The sequence below is a fragment of the Diplotaxodon limnothrissa genome, linkage group LG4 (assembly GCF_057381915.1).
Source record: "Diplotaxodon limnothrissa isolate DT_005_m linkage group LG4, D_limnothrissa_male_GT1.1, whole genome shotgun sequence".
NCBI classification, from domain to species: Eukaryota; Metazoa; Chordata; class Actinopteri; order Cichliformes; family Cichlidae; genus Diplotaxodon; species Diplotaxodon limnothrissa.
This window is the reverse complement of record NC_140599.1, coordinates 25,826,979-25,849,523: the sequence shown is the minus strand read 5'-3', so window position 1 is coordinate 25,849,523 and position 22,545 is coordinate 25,826,979. Positions and strand designations below refer to the sequence as shown.

The 22,545-nt window shown below is 37.3% G+C and overlaps 1 protein-coding gene across 1 annotated transcript; it reads right to left on the bottom strand.

Annotated features, from left to right (window-relative positions):
- Positions 1-19,380: 19,380 nt before the first annotated feature.
- Positions 19,381-22,183, bottom strand: uncx (UNC homeobox). The gene is made up of 3 exons (XM_085352683.1): positions 21,925-22,183; positions 21,231-21,406; positions 19,381-20,421 (listed from the first exon to the last, which is right to left on the bottom strand). The coding sequence occupies exons 1-3, from the start codon at positions 22,181-22,183 to the stop codon at positions 19,381-19,383; spliced, it is 1,476 nt and encodes a 491-aa protein (XP_085208809.1).
- Between the last annotated feature and the right edge of the window lie 362 nt (positions 22,184-22,545).

Genomic DNA, 22,545 nt, shown 5'->3' with positions numbered 1-22,545 from the left:
AGCACCAAATCACAACAACAGTTGCCTCAAGATGCTTTATATTGTAAAGTAAAGAGCCCACAATAATACAGAGAAAACAGAAAACTGCAGCAATCATATGGCCCCCTATGAGTAGTGGCTTTGGCAACAGTGGGAAGGAAAAACTCCCTTTCAACAGGAAAAAACCTCAGGCAGAACCAGGCTCAGACTAGGATTACTGAAAGACAACCACGCTGCACTTCATGAAACTTAATAGAAGAGCATGTTAAATGTTGGTGCAGATTAAAATCATATTCTTTCAAACTCAGGAACTGGGCATTGGCTATGGTGGAGTGGTTCCACTAGGTTTGATTTTGTTTCTCTCTTATTCTTTGTGGGCAAGAAGAATCAAAGGTTATTAATTTCTTTAAAAGTTATATTTTTCATATTGCAGAGTAAAGAATTGTTTCTCCTGTATAAATAGTGTAAGTGTCAAACTTCAACATCAGAAAGTACTATAATGTTTGTTCTCTGTAGCTACAGTGATATTTTCATCTTTGAGTGGGCTTTATTTAACTAACACATATTTTTTCTCGTTTCTTATGGCGACACAGTACTATAAGGCAATTAAATATGTTGCACTTGTTTTGTGCTACCACTGAATTACTTGGATATCCTACTTGAATCAGGAACCATGTTGATAACAAAGCACCCACTGTTATAATGTGGGCATAATGTGTAGGTGTTATGTGTTATGTGAGCGTATGTGCGCTTGTGTTTTTAGTGCTTAAATATCATTTCTGTTCATTTGGAAACAAAGGAAAATTGCTGTAGCTCAAAGTTATTCATGCTGAATACACAGAAGCATGCTTTTGAACAGACTGTTCTACAGTGGCTCAAATGTAGACCCTAATTTCTATTGTTTTCCACACTCTTATTTCAAATAAATACAAGGAACAACATGATTTTCTCTTTAACTTTTCATAAAAAGACAGTGATTTATCTATTGATAAAGTTAAATATCCTAGTGTGACTGAACTGCCAGCTGGCCTCTCCCAAAAACGCATTTTCAGTCTACATTATAAATACACTCAGCAGACATTGTATTAGACCCAAAAAGTTGATTCTGGTCATCTGAATGAGGAAGTGGTTTTCAGTGGGAGGAACATTTTGTCATGTGACTTCTTTAGTCTCAGTCGATTGCAGGTTTCCCCAACCTTATAAATAGTACATCTGCATGATGACTGAAACTAGCACCACTGGTGAACAATGGGCTGTGAGCTCAGTTTCTGAATCATTAATATGCAAACTGTCGTGACCATTGATCAGTGGCCACTATCAATTCTTTCATTCTATTAAATCAACAATTTATATTAAGACAATCAGGTCTACTTGTGTATGGAAGGATAGAAACGGGCTTATTTGACCGAATAAACCTCATCAGTATGAAGCTCCTTAGCTTTGCTGTTTTATTTTTTAAACATCATAAGGCAAATTATATATATTTATTATTGCATAAGTACTCTGCTGACCTCTCATACCTCCCAGCATTTATCTACTTAATTCAACTGGTGCATTAAGTCCAGTCAGCTGAAGTATAACTGGAGATCCATGTATTTAAATTTATCAGCTAAGGCTCACAAACTCTCAAATGATAACCTACAGAAGTATTTAATCTAAAGAAAAAACTGATCTAACAAACACCAAGAAGCAACAGAGTATGTTTTTCTACAGACACAATCACATTATGTATTTTAAAGTTTTCTAGTTGTCTTGATGGGTTGCATTAAAAAAGTAAGGAAACTGTGGTGCAGAGGTACACTTAGCGCAGTGTCTGTTGATTAAGGAATGCACTAGTGTGAGTATTATAAAAAGGACAAAAGATCTTGCTAAGACATGCAAGTTGCTATAATTATAAAAGCCTTTTGCCCAAAAGAGCCAACTTTTCTGCTCAACCATTTGTACCACCTGATGACGCTCAGCTGGCGAAGCTAATCTATTAATAATTATGGAGTAGTTACTTATAAGGTATTCGACTGACTACACGTTTAAAAAAATACATGTTCACAACTCCCTCTATCACTTGATTGAAGCTCCTTCAATCACTCAGTGGGGAGGCACTGCTCTAGGCAGCTATTTTCACTGGTGTTGAAAGCCTCTTAATTTGGGCCACTGGTAGAGGGTCTCATGAAAATGCACTGAGTAATCCTAATAGGACCCTGAGGTGGAGGGTATGTTGAGGTGATACTCTACTGTTATACGATAACAGGTAGGGGGTGTCCAGTGTGACATCTTGTCAGAGGAGACAGAATTTCTAGTAGCACCCCTGCTTGTAAAACCTTGTAAGCTTCTTTGCCATCGCCCATATTTAAAGAAAGAAAAAAAATCATTACCAGCCACAGCATGTTTGAGAAAAACAAATTCATTGCAAATCCACACAGTTTGCACCATGGGGAGCAGACTGAAAGACCTTTGCTCTTGTTCAGCCTCTTAACTCTGATGAATGAAGCCAGAGAGCTTTGAACTGCAATTAATAAAGTTTCTACTACAATCAAAATATTGAATATTTAAATCAAAAAATTTGGACTGATCTTTTATTTTCAGCTATGCGTGGCTTCTTTTGCAAGTAACAAATCTCTTCTTTTGCTTCCATGCAAACCATTATTGCTGCTAAAGCATCAAAAGCTTTATTTTCTGTGCACTAAAGTGGTTTTCTTTTCTTTATTGTAAAAAACAAACAAAACAAAGACTAGTAAAATTATACATTTCTAAAACATTAAAACTCTGCACTCAGTAAAAGTAAAACTAAAAATCAGATCTTGTTTTATGGGGCATTTTTGTGCAGGGGTTTTGTGTTAATTGGTCGTTCAATATTGCAAGTGCACAACAGAAGCCTACTACTTCCTGTTACAAGTTGGCTACCTGCTGATGGTACTTGTTTATATATCCATCCATCCATCCATTCGCTACCGCTTTTCCTTTTCAGGGTCACGGGGGGCGCTGGAGCCAATCCCAGCTGTCATAGGGCGAGAGGCAGGGTACACCCTGGACAGGTCGCCAGTCTGTCACAGGGCTAACACACAAGGACAGACAACCATTCATACTCACATTCACACCTAGTGACAATTTGGATTTTCCAATTAACCTATCCCCACAAACTGCATGTCTTTGGACGGTGGGAGGAAGCCGGAGTACCCGGAGGGAACCCACGCAAACATGGGGAGAACATGCAAACTCCACACAGAAAGACCCCGGCCTGATGGTGGAATTGAACTCAGGACCTTCTTGCTGTGCGGCAACAGTGCTAACCACCGTGCCACCGTGATGCCTACTTGTTTATATATTCTTATATATTTGGGAAATGAATTATCAGAATCCATTTGCCATGGACACATATCAGTGCCTTTCTTTTATTATTATCATCATTGTTTCTAAGATTCAGCTATAAACCATTTCTATAGATATAAGGTCTTTGTCGAGAACAACAATAAAAAAACATTAAAAAGTCAAGTTAGAAAGGTGCTAATGTGTGTGATCACATTAATCGTCTGGCAGGATCTCACTTTCAGCGGTTAGTCCATTATGATTCACACTGATGTGAGGTCTAGGTGTCAGGTGTCATAATTTAATTGTGTTGTTTTCTATTTCTCGTGGATACTTGAGGGACTGGAAACCAGAGTAATTCAGCAGACTCCACCTCTGGTCTCTCTCACCCCTTCTCGTTGTCTTTCTCTCTCTCTCTTCTTAATTGGAGACACTGGGGGTTCACATCATTTTTCACTTTAATCTTGACCTTAGAAGATAAACCACTGATAAAGATGAAAATCATTATCTGCCCAGAGAATTCAAGGAGTAATTTCCTTGGCTCATGTTCTATTCATTAATGGGAAAGCACTTTTAAAGGGGAGGATATCTCAAATTTGCAGACATGTTATAAGATCTGTGACAGAACAGGCTGTTAGAAAAAGCTGTGGTGTTGGGTCAATTATTTTTTAAAAAGCTGCTTTTAACAAAACTTAGAAATTACATTTACTGACTTGATTCAACTTCTAAACAGTTTTTTGGGAGAGACTCAGCAGGTATCTTTGTTACATGACTGAAAATCAGAAAACAGTTTGAAACAAGAGCACACAAAAGTCCTTTGATATCTCAAGCCGATGCATTTGTGATAATAGATCTTATCTAAAAAATATTCTCATCAAATATCCAGAAGATTGAAAATAATACTTCTCAGTGAGTTTAAAGACTTACAAAAAAGAAAAAGAACTGACTTTGCCCTACATTTCATTAATTATGATGCTATATAAGCCTCCTCTGAGGAGGAACAAGAGATCAACCTTTACTGTTAATTGACCATTCCTTTAGTTACTGTTGTTAAATCTGTTTAATTTTATTTTCTCACAGGAGGACAAAATGCTGTTTACAATGATAATAAGAGCACGTGAAATAATTTTCAAACAGGTCACTGGTTTTATATAGCGCACCACCTTATGAGGTATAAATTGTGCCTGAGTGGGTTTAAGATAATGAGCTTTAAAGTATTACATGCCATTAACACAGTAAGTGGGCAGACAACCTTAATGTACAACATCAAATACTGCTAAAATACAGTATATATGTACGCATGTGTTGGGAAGAGCCGGTTTTTGCCTCCTTTTTGGCTTGCCCCATATGCTTACATAAACCAGTAGATTATAACACAAATTTGGAATCAAATCCACATTCTAGCTAGGACTGCAAGGTAAGTAAAACCTTTTTTTCCTTAAGTTATATTTAGGATCGTGTCTCTTGTGCTTATTAGCTTAAACCACATACTATTAGCTTACACTAGAGAAGCTAAGAGTAGCTTAGCAGCTAACTTTAGCTTAGTAGCTAATGTTAATTAAAGTATTTTAAAAAACTAAGTTTGTATAAAAGTAAGGTTGTCTTGAAATAAGCTGACAATTATTGTAAATATGTTCAATTTCAGTAAACACTGATATAATGTGGCTAATGATATTTAGAGTATTCGCCCGAAAATTAAGCAATTCAGTTTCAACACTTTAGGTGAGGGGGTTGTAGGCAAGGTGTACTTTGAATATAGGCTCCACCCCCAGTGAATTTTGTATATACAAATTATAATAGTGCATTTTTGTTTTTTAATAAGGCAATCCATATCTGTGAAATTGTTTAACGAACTGGCAATTACATCATGCTTGCATTAACATTAGTCTTCTTTCAAAACTTTAACATTTTCAGTATGCAAGTGAGCGGTTATGTGCTTCTTACTGCAGGAGAGACTGAAACTTCAGATGGTTAAAGTGGAGAAGGCAGCAGGATAAGCAGAATAATATGGAGGACATTTTTGTTCACTGGACATTTTAAATATGTATTCCATGAACACTTTTTCCAACCTGAAATATTATTATGTTATGTTATGTTTATTTATGTTTATTATGTTTATTATGTTATGTATTGCCATCCATATATAAAATATGCCATGAAAGAGGGTCCTGTTCTTTAAGTTTGTTTTAAGTTTGTTTTAAAAGGTTATTAATATAGTTGATATGTTACTAAATAGAAACGGAAACTGTTTTACATTTTGCAGCTCTGCTTATTACACAGAAACTACCACAGCTATTTCCACGTAATAATCAAACACTCATTAAGTTAGCTTTAATAGGTTGTTATTGTGATATTAAATAGAAACTGGTTGTTTTGTATTTTGCAGCTCTGCTTCCTGCTTATTCCATAGAATTACCACAGATGTTTCTATTTGATAATCCAGAGCATTAAACATAATATTTAAATTTTTCCTTTTAAGCAAGGCAGAAAGCTGGGAACCTAAGGTAGGATTAATTTGCGCATTATACTATAGTAATACTATCCAAAAATCCTAAAACATTGCCCAATATTACCTTATTTTTTATGAGGATATTACAATTTAAACTCAGAGACATTACCTTTTTATTTCTAGCAGGTTATCATATTGTTACCAAGATATTATGCTCTATGTTATGATGGAGGTCTTTATTTCCACATTCTGTTAAATAAATTTCAGTGTAATATTACTCAGCTGTAAACACTGTTGCTACCATGATATTAATAGGATATTAACTGGTTATTACTTTGGTAATTGAGTAGTAATAACTTCAATCACCACATTATTACATTCTTATTTTTGCCTTGTTACCCTACTACGATTACTTTATTACTGAGCTGTAACAGAAAATGCTACCATTGTTTCAAGTCTACTTCAAAGAGTTATCTTTTTACTGATATTGTCTTTCAGTATTCTAAAGCAAATGTGTGTCTTTTTCAGGTATTAGTCCAGAAAGTAAGTGTTGCATGTTATTCAAGGTAGTATTGGGTTTCGTTTAATATAAGATAACATAACATAACATAGCAAGAATTTACTTAATTGTGTTGAAAATTTGTCTTGGACAAACACTGCTAAGCATAGCATCATCACTAGCATGATTAAACTTTCCTGGCATTTACATATTCGTTCACAAGGACATCAATAAAATCCTCAGATTTCTTTTAGATATTGTGTTTAACGTGCAGCCATGTACTTGACAAGTCAGGAATGCATCATCAAAATAGATACCTCACATAATTTTACAATGATATTCTGAAGGTTCCTATTTATAGCAGATATTATTATCTTATGTGGCTAGCAGCCATATAGCAAATGGCTATATGGCTGACTTTAATGTCAGAGTTCTGACTTTTTTCTCAGAATTCTGGAAAAGAAGAAAACTTTTTTTTTCCAGTATAACAAGTTATAAAAGTGTTTTGTTTTTTGTTTTTTTGACTGGAAAACAAGTGTCAATAACAGATTTTGTATTCTGCAACTAACTTTAACTTAAATTTAGGTTTTCTGAGTATCATCTGGGTTGAATTTTTTAATGGATGAAACTAACTCATTTAAGAGCAAGAAAATGTACTAAATATCCACTTTACCTGTATTCTAGAACAGTTATATGAGAAACTGAAGTGATGTTTTATCACTTGAATCATAGAGAAAAAAGGGAAATTTAGGCGCATCACTCCTGTATTGAGATGGGCTGCTTGTTAATCTAGTATTACCTATGGCTAGAAATTTTTAGCCATTATTTTAACATAGTTTTGCATTTTAGCATAGCTACCATTTCAGGATAAGGCCTTACTAATTTATTTGGTCAGTTAATGTTAGAGAACCACACCATTTTCCAAAACTTGGTTGTAGCAAGGAATAGTTTTCCAGCTCAAATATATCATACAAAATAACTTTATAGAAACAATCTAGAAGTACATTATATTAAGTGCATGATATTACCAAAATGTTGAGCATGTTTCTAATTTTAGATTCAGATTATTATACTGTATGTATATGAACTTAGCATCACATCTGCCTTAGTGAAGGGGGAAAATGTGTTGCACTGCAGAGGCCACTGACTGCCTTCCATCAAGGACACAGTCACCTTTCTCTGGAGGAGAATCGAGTCCTCTGAGAGACAGCATGGCTTGTGAGTCTACAGCTAGAACTAGGTCAGCTCACCTCTTTGCTGGAAGTTATACCATTATTCCGTTAATGTTGTCTACATTCCAGTATGTGACTTTCCTTTTGATTCACTTGTTTAATGTTGTCTCTAAACACGAGTGGAAATAAAACCATAAAGAAACCTTTTTAGCACAACATGTTGATTTCACAGCTACAGGTTCTGTGGTAACAGACTTCAATCTACACATTTGCTTTTGCATGCACCATTTTTGTATTTGCATCAAACGTATAGTTAAAAACATAACTCATCTTGTGAAGATTAGACACTGTACAATACTGTAGTGTGCTGTCCCTGCCTATACTCAGCTGAAGATGCTGCTTTAATTATACCTTCATTCTCTTAATCCCTTATTTTGAAAGCCTTGTCTGCTCATCGACCGCAAAGAAATTAATGTTATGTCCTAAAATGTTCCTTCCTCAGGTCCTACTCAGTTTGTCAATAATGAGTTGAGAAGGAGGCATCCTCAACCGTCCTCAGAGCTACTGATTTATATGCTCACACCTCCACGAGGTAAACGGGATTGATTGTGTCCCACTATCACCTCTAACTTGCTTCTAGCCTGTGCACAATAAGCTCCTTCATGACTAATCACACCTATTTACAGGACTGATACAAGACATTTTTTCTTTTTTCAGAAAGAGTGCCTGAAGCTCTTGAGCACACTGTGTCAGTATTGAAATGTTTCTGTGCTGTCACATCTCACCACTTCCTCAGCCCTAACGTGATCGACTGGACTGACCACAGAACCATATCGTGCTCCTCTACAGAGCTCTTTTATAGTAAAAATTTCAGGCCCAGTTGAACCCCATTTCCCCCGGGCCATTAAATGAAAACCTGGACCTCAAGTGGATCTCAGAGTCTGGTCCATCCCTGGGCTTACAGGCACGTTAATGACAGAAATTGTACATGTCAGTACTACCAGAGAGCCCTAGGATTAAATAATGCGCGTGTAATAGTGAGATCTGAGGTCTTGGCCTTGATGTGCTAAGAACATTTGCAATACCACTTTAATGACGAAAGGAAAGAGCCAGGTCTGAGACTCTTGCCTTAGCAGACATGTCAGACCTTTCATGGGAACCATTTTTAATTGCAGCCAAAAAATGTCTATTAGTGAAGTCTCCCTTAGGCACATATTATATCCATTAAAGAGGTCATACAGTTAAACTGGAATATGCCATTGAAATTATTATTTCTGTTATTATTATTATTATTATTATTGTAATTATTATTATTGCAATTAGTAGTAGTAGCAGTATTCGTAGTATGTCTGTTATGCTTATAATCACATCTTGCAAAATTAGATGCCTTGTTTTTTTAAAGGAATGTCTGTTATACGGTTTTGTTTTTTGTTGTTTTATTTTATTTGTTTTTAAATTGCACACAATTCCATTTTTATGCTCAAATCAAAATTTTATATTCATATATTTTACGTATGTGGATTTTTTTCACTGGTTTGTCACCTTTGCACGGGAAATATCTCAACATATTTGTTATTATAAACACTGAACAGGAAAACAAATGCTGAGAAATTCCATGACTTCTGTTCAAATTCTCACTTAGATCTTGTTATTACACCCATTATTGTGGACCAACTGGGATACACGAGATAGCATTAGCTCCAGTAGTGGTAGCAGATGGCCCATGGGGCATGTTTGCCAGATTTAAGACTTATAAAGAACTGACACACACAAATAAATTTGGACAGTGTTGCTTTAACATCTGAGAACACTATTTAACTCATCCCATCTCAGGAAGTTTTCACACTTCACACTTCATTAACCTCTAGGGCACAGATTCCCTGGGAAGTCGAGGCAGGAAAATGCTTGTCTTTTTCATATAAATCACCACCAAGTGGTAAGCTCCCAATGACAATATTTACATGCACACAATATACCAGATAATAACTGATATTCTGGTGCAATTCAGCATGCTCTTTCTATGCACTCGATCACAAATTTCCATGAACATACGTGCATGAATACAATATTCTGCTATTGAGAAAAGCATGCTTGCACTAATTCCAAAAAACAACTGGAATTAAAGCAAACCTTACTTGTTTGAAACATGCATATGCCAGCAACCACTAATCCAACATGCATCCATCTATCTATCTATCTATCTATCTATCTATCTATCTATCTATCTATCTATCTATCTATCTATCTATCTATCTATCTATCTATCTATCTATCTATCTATCTATCTATCTATCTATCTATCTATCTATCTTCTATGCAAAATTCAACATCGACTTAAATGCTGTGACTTAATGTAGATCTTAAGTTGACGTGTGTTAACCCACAATAAAAACCCCATGAATCTTTGCCTCAAACCACATCATTAATTTACAAGAGGAAAATAGATATATATCTGTCTCCTGTTTTTACCATTAACCCTTTGTACACATAAAAATATTACTTAAAATTGACGTTATGTTTATATTGAGAACATCTATTTTTCTTTCCTTTATCTTTTCTCTTTCACCGCACCCATCCAGCCAATCACAGCAGATGGTAGTCCTTCCCTGAACCCAGTTCTGCTGGAGGTTTTTTCCAGTTAAAAGGGAGTTTTTCCTTCCCACTGTTGCAAAGGGGGTTGTTTGATTGTTGGGGTTTTCTCTGTATTATTGTAGAGTCTCTACCTTAGAATATGAAGCCCCTTGAAGAAACTGCTTTTGTGATTTAGTGGTATCTGAATAAAATGTTATTGAAAAAAATCTAAGTTCAGAATCACAGATGTCTTATAGAGGGTCATTCTTAAATGTTTTCCAGCCATAATTCTCCTAGAGCCAGAATGTTTTTTCCTTTAAGGCTATATGGTAAACAACACAATAATATTGATTGTTGATTGTTTTGAGTGCCCACATATTTGCAAAGGCACCTTTAATGCTTAATGACAGATGCAGGTATTCCGCAATCCAAAGAAAGTGTTTTACAGGGAAGGTCTAACTTCTTTCAGCAAGACAATGACTAACCTCATTCCGAGTGTATCATAGCAGCATGGCTCTGTCGTGGTGCTAAACTGGCCTGCCTACAGTTCATCCACTGAAAACATTTGATGCACAGAAATCCAACTGCAGATTCCTTAACCCATCCACAGAAAAATTGAAAAATTACATTTTCAAAATTATGACAATTGACAAATACTAAACTTCCTTGAGTGGAGAGGAAGTAAACATACGAATTTTATTTTATTTTTTTGCAAGGGGGACCATTTAGCTGTGACAATGTATAACTGTTTCTTTATGCAAACTGTTATTTCTTCTTTCTTGGTTCACATCAATGTTTTGTATACTACTTCTGTAAGCATTTGGGAGGTGTTTATTGAACAAAAGATGGCTTCAACTCCAAACAGCTGAGGATGTTCCTCCTACTTGGTGGCTCTTCAACGCTGAAGTCACACTGGTTATGATTCACACTGATCCAATGAGAAATTCCGAGAAATTATGTGATTATTGTGCCATGAAACCCTATACCAGGACCTCTAGAACCAAGGTTACCTAGCTGTAGTAATTTGCCAACTACTATACGTTGCAACGAGTTCCTGCTTGGACAGATAAATGACTTAAGCAGATAACCACTTTCCTCCCATCATCAGTGGGAACCAGGAACCATTGCTTGTGTATAGTAGATTTTCAGGTTTACGCAGGAGAGGTAGACTGCAAAATCAGAAAACAAGATAAGCCAAGTCAGAACATCTTCTATGAATAAATGTAAGCAGCCTCAGAAAAAGCAGCTGCTATGTCAAAATGCTATATTTTGGTAAGCTGGAACCTCCACTTACAGGCAACAGTTTAAGGAATTAAGCAAGTCTTGGTAGGTATCCTAGTAATGCTCACATCCCAAATATTCAAGAAAACAAAAAAAGTCTTCAAAAAAGAAGTAAAGTATAGGTCCTAATTTAAACCAGAATATTATTTAATTTGGTCTGTAATTTATAAATCCAGAAAGTTTCCTTTTGTTTCAGTTTCTCATGTCTTTCACCATGTGGAAAATGGGATGTGGTCAGTGCCAAAGGCTTGTAATATGAATGTGTAGTGTCCAACAGTAGAGTAATTAACTTTGTCTGTGGGGCATTCCAGCCTAGATGACAAATGAGGTTTTACAATTAATTAAATTAAGTAAACTCATTTTAAAAATAAAAATCAATAAATGCCTGGATCCGCATTACACATATGCAGAGCTTTTAGACCCAATCATGCTGTTGCTGTTTAGGTGTTTGGCTGAAGATAACTGTGCACCAGTTTATGTTTTGGAGCAGTAGATCTCTAAAAAGGGTGTTATGTTTTGATGTATTTGTATGTTGAAGCCTTTTTTATACTTTGTTTTGTTAGCTCATATATACCCCTTCCAAAAAGCATTTCAAATAAAAACAGCACTCTTGCTCAAATATATAATAACATAACTACTTTATTTACAACTCAATCCAGAGTGCTGATGTGATCAGCCTCTTTTCCCCACCAGAGCACTTGAACAAATGTACACTTGCCTACCTACATCTTTACTATGATAACTGCTACCACACAGCCAAATCTTTCCTGAACATCAGTTGTGTGCACATGTCACAGTGACAAGATGACTGGCTCATATGTTTCCAGGTTGGCTTATTGATTGGCTCTTGGGGCATGGGCAGCTGCTAGCATTACAGAATTCTTCAGGATTATTTGAGTGCCACTTTCTCTTTGAAGTGTCAGGCTTTATGTTTTACTGTCTTTTTACTCCTATTGGTGGTCCTGTAAAATCAACTCCAACTTTATGCGCTGAAAAAAATCACTCTAAAGGGTCTGTTCTGCGATACAAGCTTTTTTTTCTTTCTGGCAGTTCAAGCTCTTCTATGTCTGCATAACTGTACATGTTATAAATGTAGCCACTGATCTTTTTGGAGACTATAAAGGATCCTATTTGTTACCCTGATTGCTCTTGCGTAAATCTCGCAGTGCTCCTCAGTCTGTTTCTGCTAAGGACCACTTGTGAAATTCTGCGCTATTAATGTTATAAAGGTCCCTTTTCATCATGAAATGAAGGTTTTCTGATGTGCTCTGCACTTTGTCTTCTGCCTCCTTGAACTGCTGTTTCAAGAGCCTCTGCTCCTGCCTCAGCTGGCTAATCATCGCTACTGGTCATCACATACTATACCAAACCTTTTAAGAAGCAAGGCTGATTGCTGTTATAGCCTGGAGTTTTTGTTATTTTTTTCAGTGTCACCCTTCCCTCTTGGATCAAGGATTGCTTTCACATCTTGTTAAACTAGAGCCAGGGCTAAGTGACAGTCTAACCCCGCCTACATCTTGTACATTGCTTTGGCGTAGCCACTAGCACATGGTGGATCCAGTGATTATGCACTGCCCCTTGATCTGGCAAGTCCTGTATCTAGCCATGAGAATTTTTTTTTAAAGTAACCCAGCTCTATATAACTATTTCATGAACTTACTGTTGGCAGTGTGAATTAGTTCTTTTTTTTTCTTTTTTATATTCTGCAACCCTGATTCCTACAGATTTCATTTATTTGCATCTATTACAAGACAGAATTTAGAAAAGACTGACTTTAGGCAAGCATTTCTGTCCTAATCACAGCCTTAAGCTAACCTTAAATAAGTTATTGGAGATTGACTGCAGTTAAATCAGGAATAACTACCAAACTTTAAAGTTCAGTCTTTGTGGATTAGTTGCCATACATGCTAAAATTGTACTGAACAATCGCCTGTCACACATTATACAGTACGGCTATGGTAATATTCAGTTGATAACTAATAGTAAACTTTAGTGTAAACTATAGTACACATTTGCTAACTGGCTGGCTGGCTTAAGTAGCAGACTGCAAGACTGTATAATTATGCTTCTATTAATTAATAATAGTTTGTTTATGAATATATGATAGCCAAGAAGGTCAATGTTTTTGTCACCTCAGCATTTCTTTGCCAATGCTATTTTCTTGTAAGTTTATATGGTGAACTTGTTAAACAGTTACTTATACATCTGTTAAAAAAAACATTATCACTCAGTTGAGCTTATTGCAATGCATTTGGACTAGAGTATCACATTCTATATGGGGTTTTTTAATAACAGTTTTAGTAAAGGAGCTAGCTGAAGTATATTTGAATGTTCCAAGTACATCACATACTCGTGAGCAATAGTCTGCCAATTATCCTACATTCTGTAAATATGGAATTGGAGCCAAACAGAGGACAAGGAATTCATTATTTTTTTGGCTATATTATTTTCATGAATCAGACCAGCAAAGAAGGTGATAATTGCTATGTATATACATATACATATGGAGATATATTACTGTACTGGTTCACCTGTTTTTCTTTTCTTCTTTGGAAACGTATCAACATTGATATATTATTCACGTAACTCATATGTTGGCAGGATGTTTGAAATAACACAAACCTTCAATACAATTTTGTAGACATATTTTTAATCAAAATAGAAAATGTTACTTGCCATTATTTTCTCCTCTTAGAAACACCCTTTGCAACCTTCATTAACTATATATGTGCAACATTGGACTGGGCTGTCAGATCATGTAGTTCATTCAAATGTATCTACTTTATTTAAAGTGCTTTCCTTTTATGTAATTAATGTCCATGGTTCTTTGCTCTGTTACAAAATATAACACCCTAATTAGTTTGTAAAAATTGCAATGCCTTAAATATGAGTTTAACATATTTGTTGCTTAACTTTGTGTAGTTTCTGTGTTTTTTGTGTAGGCTTTACACGCTATTTTCAGTTCTTACTTCTTTAAGTATTAAATTTGCAGGTGATTACTTTCACTGCCTAGAATAAAAACAATAAATAAATACATTTGTACTGTGACCCACTCTTTAAGTGTATACAAACTTTACCGTACCGAGGCTACCCTGAAAAGGGGTTTGAACCTATAAATATGATTCATATCAAGATATGTCTTCTTGTTTTGACCCACATACTCACCTAGTAGCTAAGTCAGTACACATGCCAGATTCAGAGAACCTGAGGTTTTTTTTGTTTTTTTTGTTTTTTTTAAACTATTCCTCAGTATTAAGACTGAGAAATTCTGTAGGAGAAATATCAAAGTAGCATACTGTCAAACATGTTCAGTTATCTGTTATCCGAAATTTTGATACATGATAAATTCAAGGTGGCCTTTTGAAAGGAAGACACTGTCAAAAAGCCATGTTAGAAGCATGTCTGCTGTGGTAGTCACATAAATCCCTCTTAAACTACCATTATCTATTTTTTTCTAATATTTTCTTTGTCATATGAATTGTTAGGTTGTGTAATCCAAAAGCACAATTCAGCCCCCTTCAGATAATGAGGCCAGACAGATAGCAACAGGTGTTACTACTCTGAAAAGGCTCCTGTCACCTCTCACATACCAGGATTCAAGTGCTCTCATTGTGAAGAGGAGTCTAATATCTAATCCTTCCCTGCAGCCATTTCAAGACAATATACTCTCATAATGTAGAAATATGCAACATTTAATGAGAAAGACATAAAAAAAGAGAGAAGATGGAAATTTTGTGTTATTGGACTTAAGAAAACTGTCGCTCCCATCCCATTCTTCACTTTTGTCTAAAAAAAGATCAGTTTAACTGTTTCGTTTGTCACAGCGAAGAGAGTCCTTTGTGTTATTTTTGTGTGTTATAGCAGAACTTGTCAGTGATGTACATTAATGGTCATGTTTTGTGTTTTGCAAATATTCGCATACTCCCACGTTTGCAATGCAGGGGAAACAAAACACTGTTAAAAAAGAAAAGTTGTGTAAATACAACTAATGATGAGTTTACTCATCAGGAGGAAGAGATGTGTTGAGGAAATGAAATGCTTGTTTGCAGAGTGATTTTCTTTTTTATATGTACCATGTTAGAGTTTTTGAGGAAGATCATATTGATTATATACTTAATCAGAAAGCTTTATATATTAATTAGCTCCCCGCTAGTCTTTTGCAAACAATTTAAAAAATCCATCTATACCCGCTCATAGATCAACACAGACATTTCTATATATATATATATGTATGTATATATGATTCACTTGGTTTTTTTAAATCTGGCTATTAAGATCAACTATTCAGAGTGTGTAATAACTGTGGCATAGTGAAATATGTCTTCTAATACTTTATCACTTTATTGTGTGAAAATCATCAAGCCCAACAAAAATACTTGAATGTGTGCAAAAACAATAAATAAAAATAAAAATTATTTATTTTTAAAAACCTGAGTGCACATGGTTAAATGGGCAAAATGAGCAGATGATCTTAGCAAAACCGTGAAGCTCTTTTTTTTTTTTTTTAAATCCTAAAATTGAGTTTTCACCTGTACACCGTACCGAAATCTGAGAGTCGAAGCGTTATTAACTAAATTTTGATTAGAGGGTTTTTTCGCGCAATACTCAGCCATAATTAAAATTATTTTAAGGGTTGTCCAGAAATCAATGCAGATGGTAATTTCAGGATTATCCCAGGTATGCACAGGAAAGATAAGAATGATTAAATCCGCCGGCGCATTAATGAGTATGAGATGTAAAATAATCCTTAAAGGCATGGCAGAGTTGCTGCAGGAGAAGCCAAATGTCAAGTGCCATTTTATTTTATGGAGGATCCTTTTTAAAGGGACACGGTTTTTTCTTATCCAAACTGAGCCTTCAGAGCCTCTAAGATCTCATGCAGGAACACAAAGCGCACAAGAGTAGCCTGTACTGACAGATGGATTTGTGGGGAGAACACCATTGTCCATTTGAGTTGATTTGAGCATGAAAATTGTAAATCCTTTCCCGCCACTCTCATTTGAAAATATATTTGAGTAATATTGGCAAATCATATATATATATATATATATATATATATATATATATATATATATATATATATATATATATATATCAAATCAAACTCAGTGCGCAAAATAATACAATTTCTACGAGACAAAACCCCACAAATCTATATTTAAATCTGTGCATTAATAGATCGTCACTTGTGTAAATTTGTCTCCAATCTGACTTAGTTTGCTTGTATATATTACAGAAAATCAACCGATAAACCGTGTGTGATGGAAGCTCGTATAAAAACATTTGGATAGTCATTTGGCTTGGAAATGAGAGGCTTATTTCTGAGGACGCTGATTTAGTCTGCAGCTCGAATGCTGCAAATGAGACTCTTAATATCTCGGCCATAATTAATTGCGCAAATTTGTTTCTATTAAATAAAACTAACACATACTGAGAAAACTCTATTAGCCTTAATTAAGCTTGATATCCTAATTTAGGGAATGTGTGGCTGAAAACAAGCCGTTTTGGTAGATTTTTTTTTCTCTGTCTTTCTCCGATATGAAAAGCCTACCAGCTTTCTGCCTTTGGGCTGCTTTTCCTCCTTTGAGAGTTGGAAATGAGAAATGGAAATGGAAATACCAGGAGGTGCTAAATTAGCTGCCTGATCTGCACTTATTGCCGCATACAGGCCCCTATTACTTTGCCAATCTGTGCCTCTCTTTTAGCATTCCGGGCATGGAGAAGCTTCGAGATAGCAGATTTATCAAATGGGAAAATGAATGCATGATGATCAGTTAAATTGAAAATCAGCGTCTGCATGACAGCCCGACCTGACACCTCCGTAATTAGAAAGAAAAATGATGGCGTCCGATGCATAATAGAGCAAAAACAATTTACACTCTCCCATAATGATCCGGCGTTCAAATTGAAAATTTCTCCGGGTATAAATTGAATTCATAAAGTATGATTCATGGACGACACATCTCCTGGAGGCTGCCTGGGCATATCGATTGATAGTTTGTCTTGAATCATGCAGCGTGCAGCTCTCAGGCAAGAAAAGCTTAACTACTTAAGCAAATCGCTAATTTCACCTTAAGGCCACCAATGTGCAGCCAGCGATACTCCTATTCAGTGCGCTAATGAATTATGGATGAACTGGGCATACGTCCCAAATAGCCTCAGAGTAGCATGGAAAAACACACACCGAAGAATCTTAGGGGTTATTTCAAATTGGCTTCGGTTATCCCACAATTTAGTAAATACACCATTTTTTTAATCAAATCGCAGTGGTTGCAGTTTGGTCTTTTCTGTCTGCATTTGTGTCAGAGTTTAGAACGGAAACGCGCAAAATGTAATCCATTATGCATCATACAAAAACACTGCAAAACTCCCCTCGAAACTGGGATTAATAGCGGAATGTAAAATAAATTAATAATAAAAGAAGAAGCACAAAATCGATGTGGAATCTATCATCTCAGCACTATAAACACCATGCAGAGATACACCTCTAACCCAGAGCCGTGCAGGCCTAATCTTGTGCGTGTTCACTGCGTGTGCCATGTTGGCTGCGCTTGCCCCTGCCCCCCACCAACCTAATAAGACATTGCTTCCTAGAGCAAACAGCTGCATGGGTTGAAATTTATGTAAATATTTTGAAAGGGACACTGGCTCAGAAATTCATTTGCGCCGGCTCAGATGTAAAGCTCACCCCTCTTATTTTCAATTTATTTGCAAATCAAGACCCAAAGAGAACACTAAAGGGCTTGTGGCTCTTAATAGTGAACCAGCAACTCTACATATAGCTGGACGGGATTTATTTTGTTGTTGTTTTTGTTGTAGTTTTGTCTAAAGATTTTATATATATATATATATATATATATATATATATATATATATATATATATATATATATATATATATATATATATATATATATATATATATATATATATATATATATGTTGCTACACAGTCGCCTCGACATTTCTTCCTTTGGTCGTCTTGATATTGTGGTCAACACTGCTAATATTGCAAAAGGGAGCAGATGTCCCAGATCCTGCACGGCATCCCTGGGGAACACCAACCCTATTAGAACAAATGTGTTCTGCTATTGTAAATAGGCACGTTTGCCTCAGCCCGTCCTATTACAGCCGACGCATGATCAATAGGCTGATAACACAGAAACATCAATGTAAAGCGACAGAACAATGAGGGATATCATCGAACATCTATCTTAATATAGCCCTGCTACAAGGGGCCCTGACAAAGTGGGGAGAGAGATAGAAGAAGAAGAAGGGGAGAGGAGGAAGAAAAAAAAGCTCATGAAAATGCCTCCCCACGAATCCCCATCTTCTATCCAATATGCACAAACACACACACTCCCAGCTGCCAGGGCTATTATTTTCCTATTTCAATTTGACACCCAGGCCTTTTCATGCTAATTCTATTATTCTTGGAAGTTTATGTGATTTCATATCACTAGAAATCGGTAATGTATTATAACCCCCTTTGAGCTAAAATAAACTGAATCCCCCTGCAGTAGCCACCGGGAAAATAATTACTTTCATATCAAAACTCTGCAGGAGTCGAGCGGGTCCTTTTCGCCTCAGGCTCGTAACCTCATTTCAGTGGGGGCTTATAGATGAATAAATTTGTTAAGGCAATATACAAAGTACAACATGAGATTTCTTAAGAAAGCCCTTCCTACTGTAGTCCTGCACTGGATGTGCTGCTATTTAAGGTCTCACACGGTTTGAGGTGCTTGTATACAATAGATTTATTTAAGAAAAACCTTACATATATAAATAGTATAATACCTTTCTTACAGCTCTTGAGGATTTTTGTTGGTGTCATGGTCTCGTGTTTTGTTTTTCTTGACAAGTTATCACACATTAAAGGATATCTATAGACTCCCGACTCGCACACACATACACACTCGCAGAGATTGGGAGAGAGAGAAGGAGACGAGAGAGAGAGAGAGAGAGAGCACATTGTCAAAATATCAGCTGGGGAGGGGGGGCTAGAAATTAGATGCAAAGATGTAGATTCTGGTTAACCTTTGGCCTAATGAAATGTGTAGTTTAGGGGCTATATCGATATGGTTCTGCTGTTTTTCTTTCTTTTTTTCTTTAACCCCCCCTGCTCATTTATTCCATGTCGACATGTTCTTTAGAGTCTGTCTTTGTATCTGCAGGACAGTCACTGAGGACAGACTCGGAGCTGCTGGGGTGATCCTTGTTTTCTAAATGCTCTTTTTTGCCTGCATCCACAGACTCAACGAGCTGTGAACCGTGTTCGTGAGCGAAAGTCGAATCGCTGCAAATAACCGAGGTCTGAGTACTTTTGCCAGTGGAAAAGGCGGCCCTGGGCGGGCTCGTGTGCGGTGAATTTGTCTTTGCCTCTGATCCCACCTGTGCCCTTTGCGTGGTTTCTGCAGAGTCCGGCGAGCTGCTCGTACATCCCGCAGAGCTCGCAGAGACGCTGCAGCGGACGTGAGCCTGGGTTCTTTCCGCCGGCGTGTCACAGTCAGAGTTTACTGCTGTTGTCGTCTTCAGGGCAGTTTGAGGAACAATGAATCCAAGCGGCTGTGTGATGGGATAGAGCAGGAAGTGTCCCTTCCCTATCAAAGGCCGTGAGGAGGGTAAGGCCGCGGGGTTGCGTCTCGGTCTGTGGTCCGAAAGGAGGCTTTCGACGCTAAAAGGGTTGAGTTTCTGCATGCTGGAGGCTCTGCTGTTGTTGGAACACAGGCTTGGCCCGTGACTGGGGTCGGGCGAGTCCAGCTCGGAGTCGCCAGCGTCCCTGTCCAAGTGTCTTTGGTTGTGGTTTTGGCTCTGGAGAGAGTGAGGTGTTTGGTCGCAGCTCGATTGCGTTTGATTTCCCCCCACAGAGTCAAAAGGTGGGCCTGTGTTGTGGTCACTGTCGGTCACATGCGACACCCCGCTGTCGCTGTCTGATCCCGGGGTGTGAAATAAATCCCCAGAAACAAGCTTGTTCTGGGACTTTAGCAGCCGGCGTTCCTGCTTTCGTTTCTTCTTCTCCTGCCTGCTCAGCTCTCTCCGGGCGATCTCCTCCGGGTCCATGGGCTCCCCGCTGCAGCTGGTGGGGTGGGCGTTGTGAGCAGGTCGACCTGGACCTTTCTTTGTGTTCTCCTTTTTCCTCCATTTGGCTCTGCGATTTTGAAACCATACCTGCGGAGAAAAGAAAGGTGAACATGTGTGTAATGAGCACGTCTGTCATTGCAAAGGGGAAGTTAATTAGGCCCAAAATCGCCGGTGTGTTAACAATATGGTAATTAAACAAATACTCAGGTTATGTCTCGCTCTTGCTGAATTCTGTGCAGCTTTTTAATTAGGCCTTTGATTACATCCAAATAGCCTTAAATAAAAAGCTCTGGTTTTACATGATAACTGAAGTGTGGGTCATTAGAAGACTTCAAATAATATTTTTCAAGGTAAACTCTCGAATACGATCAAACTTTGCAAACTTCTACTTGGCTGTCTTCAAAAATTTAACCAATAAAATAATCAAATAAAACCAAAACAAACAAAACAAAACAAAACAGGTATGTTAGGGACATATATCTCATGTCTTATTATATCTCATTATTTTTGGTTATATTTTAACATATATGACGAATATAAGCCAACATTGCCCCCCAAATAATTACCTAAAACTTCATCACTTGTTTGTTATTTTAAAGAAACCTGTTATTATTATATTTATGCACTAACATAATTTATGAAATGCCAGAAAAAACACAATCATATTGTGAAATATTTTATTTATTACAAAAACATATCCTACATATAATAGAGCTTATATTATTTCCCAAATTTCCCCATACTGCTGAAAGACTGAGTTACACTTTCTGTCTCTGTATAGCTTAAAATTGAAAACCTAATCTTTATCATGGATAAATAAAACGTAAACAAAGAGATAACAGAGAGACAGAGCTCACAGTCACGACTCGGATTCATAAAAATAAATACGTATTTACCTGAACCCTTGATTCTATCAAGTCCAACCGGAGAGCCAGTGCCTCCCTCATGAACACGTCCGGATAGTGACTCTCATTAAAAGCCTTTTCTAATTCCTCCAGCTGCCAACCTGTGAAATTTGTGCGAGTTCTTCGCCTCTTGCAGCCAGGGCTATCTTTGTCTGGGTCTCCCGAGTCTGACAGCAGAATGAGAATAAATGTAAACAGAGGATAAGTATTTTTTTTTCTTTTAATTGTCACATTTTAGTATATTTTTAACAGCGTCGGTGTCATGCACGGGTAAAGGGTTTTGCAAAGTTTAGACCCGAAAATTATGGTCTCATTTGAAAATTTGCAGCATTTCACACGTGTGTGTTGCAGCTTCCACGCAATTCTTTCTTTTAAATAAATAAATAAATAAATAAGCAAAGCTTAAAACACTAACACGGGCATTCCCCTGCTCCAGTGATTACTGACTGACAGAAACATTGTTTTCCTTGGATGCATCTTCAGCTTTCGATGAATGAAATGAAGTCGGGGGGCGAAGAAGATAAATCTGTGCCTGTGTGCGAGGTTCTGCTCGCCTTTTAAACACGCGATGAAGAAGACAACTTGTATCGCAACATCCTGTCTTTGTTTCTTTCTGGGTTTTTTGTCTCTGTGCAACAAGCCAGCATTGATGGGAGGTTATTGTGTGCTGTGTAATGTGGCTTACCTGTCAGTTTGTACTGCTGATTATCTCCATTCATCCCGCAACCCGAAGACAAGAGGGGGTTGGAATTACCCACTGAAGCCGCGCACGAACCATTAAGTAATCCGTCTATTGAGAAAGGAACCGCGGACGCAGATTGAAGTTGATGCCCGGCTAATTCGTAAACGTGATGGTGGCTCAGATGGTACGGGAAGCCCACCATCCCGCCGAGAGAGCCTCCGAACTGGGCGTGAGGTGGATCCAGTATCCTGCTGTCCATCATCCCGCAGGCAAAAGGAAACGACGTCTGGAGGCCGGTGATGGGAATTTAAAAAGCATGCAGTGAGTGTGGCCAACGAGTAGGGGACATGATGTGAAGGGAGCGATGAGCTGTACTTTATCCACATGAACCTCCCAATAATTAGCCCAGGCTCTGGGAATATGAGACCCAATGAAAAGCGGTAATGGACTCTGACGTCAGAGACGCGCTCTGCAAACGCTCCCCGTATCGATTGCTAATTAAAGCTGACATCCACCTCAATAAACAATATCAGAGCTGTCACAACAAGACAGGAGGGCTTTGATAAGAACTACATCGCAACTACACGGGGGACCCACCGGGAGGAAGGGCTCACTGAATGCCGG

Coding starts and splice junctions, on each gene's coding strand:
- uncx (XM_085352683.1), bottom strand. CDS start 22,183: ATGATGGACAGCAGGATACTGGATCCACCTCACGCCCAGTTCGGAGGC. Junction 21,407..21,924: donor TCAGCAGTACAAACTGACAG/GTAAGCCACATT, acceptor TTCTGCTGTCAG/ACTCGGGAGACCCAGACAAA. Junction 20,422..21,230: donor TGATAGAATCAAGGGTTCAG/GTAAATACGTAT, acceptor TTTTCTCCGCAG/GTATGGTTTCAAAATCGCAG.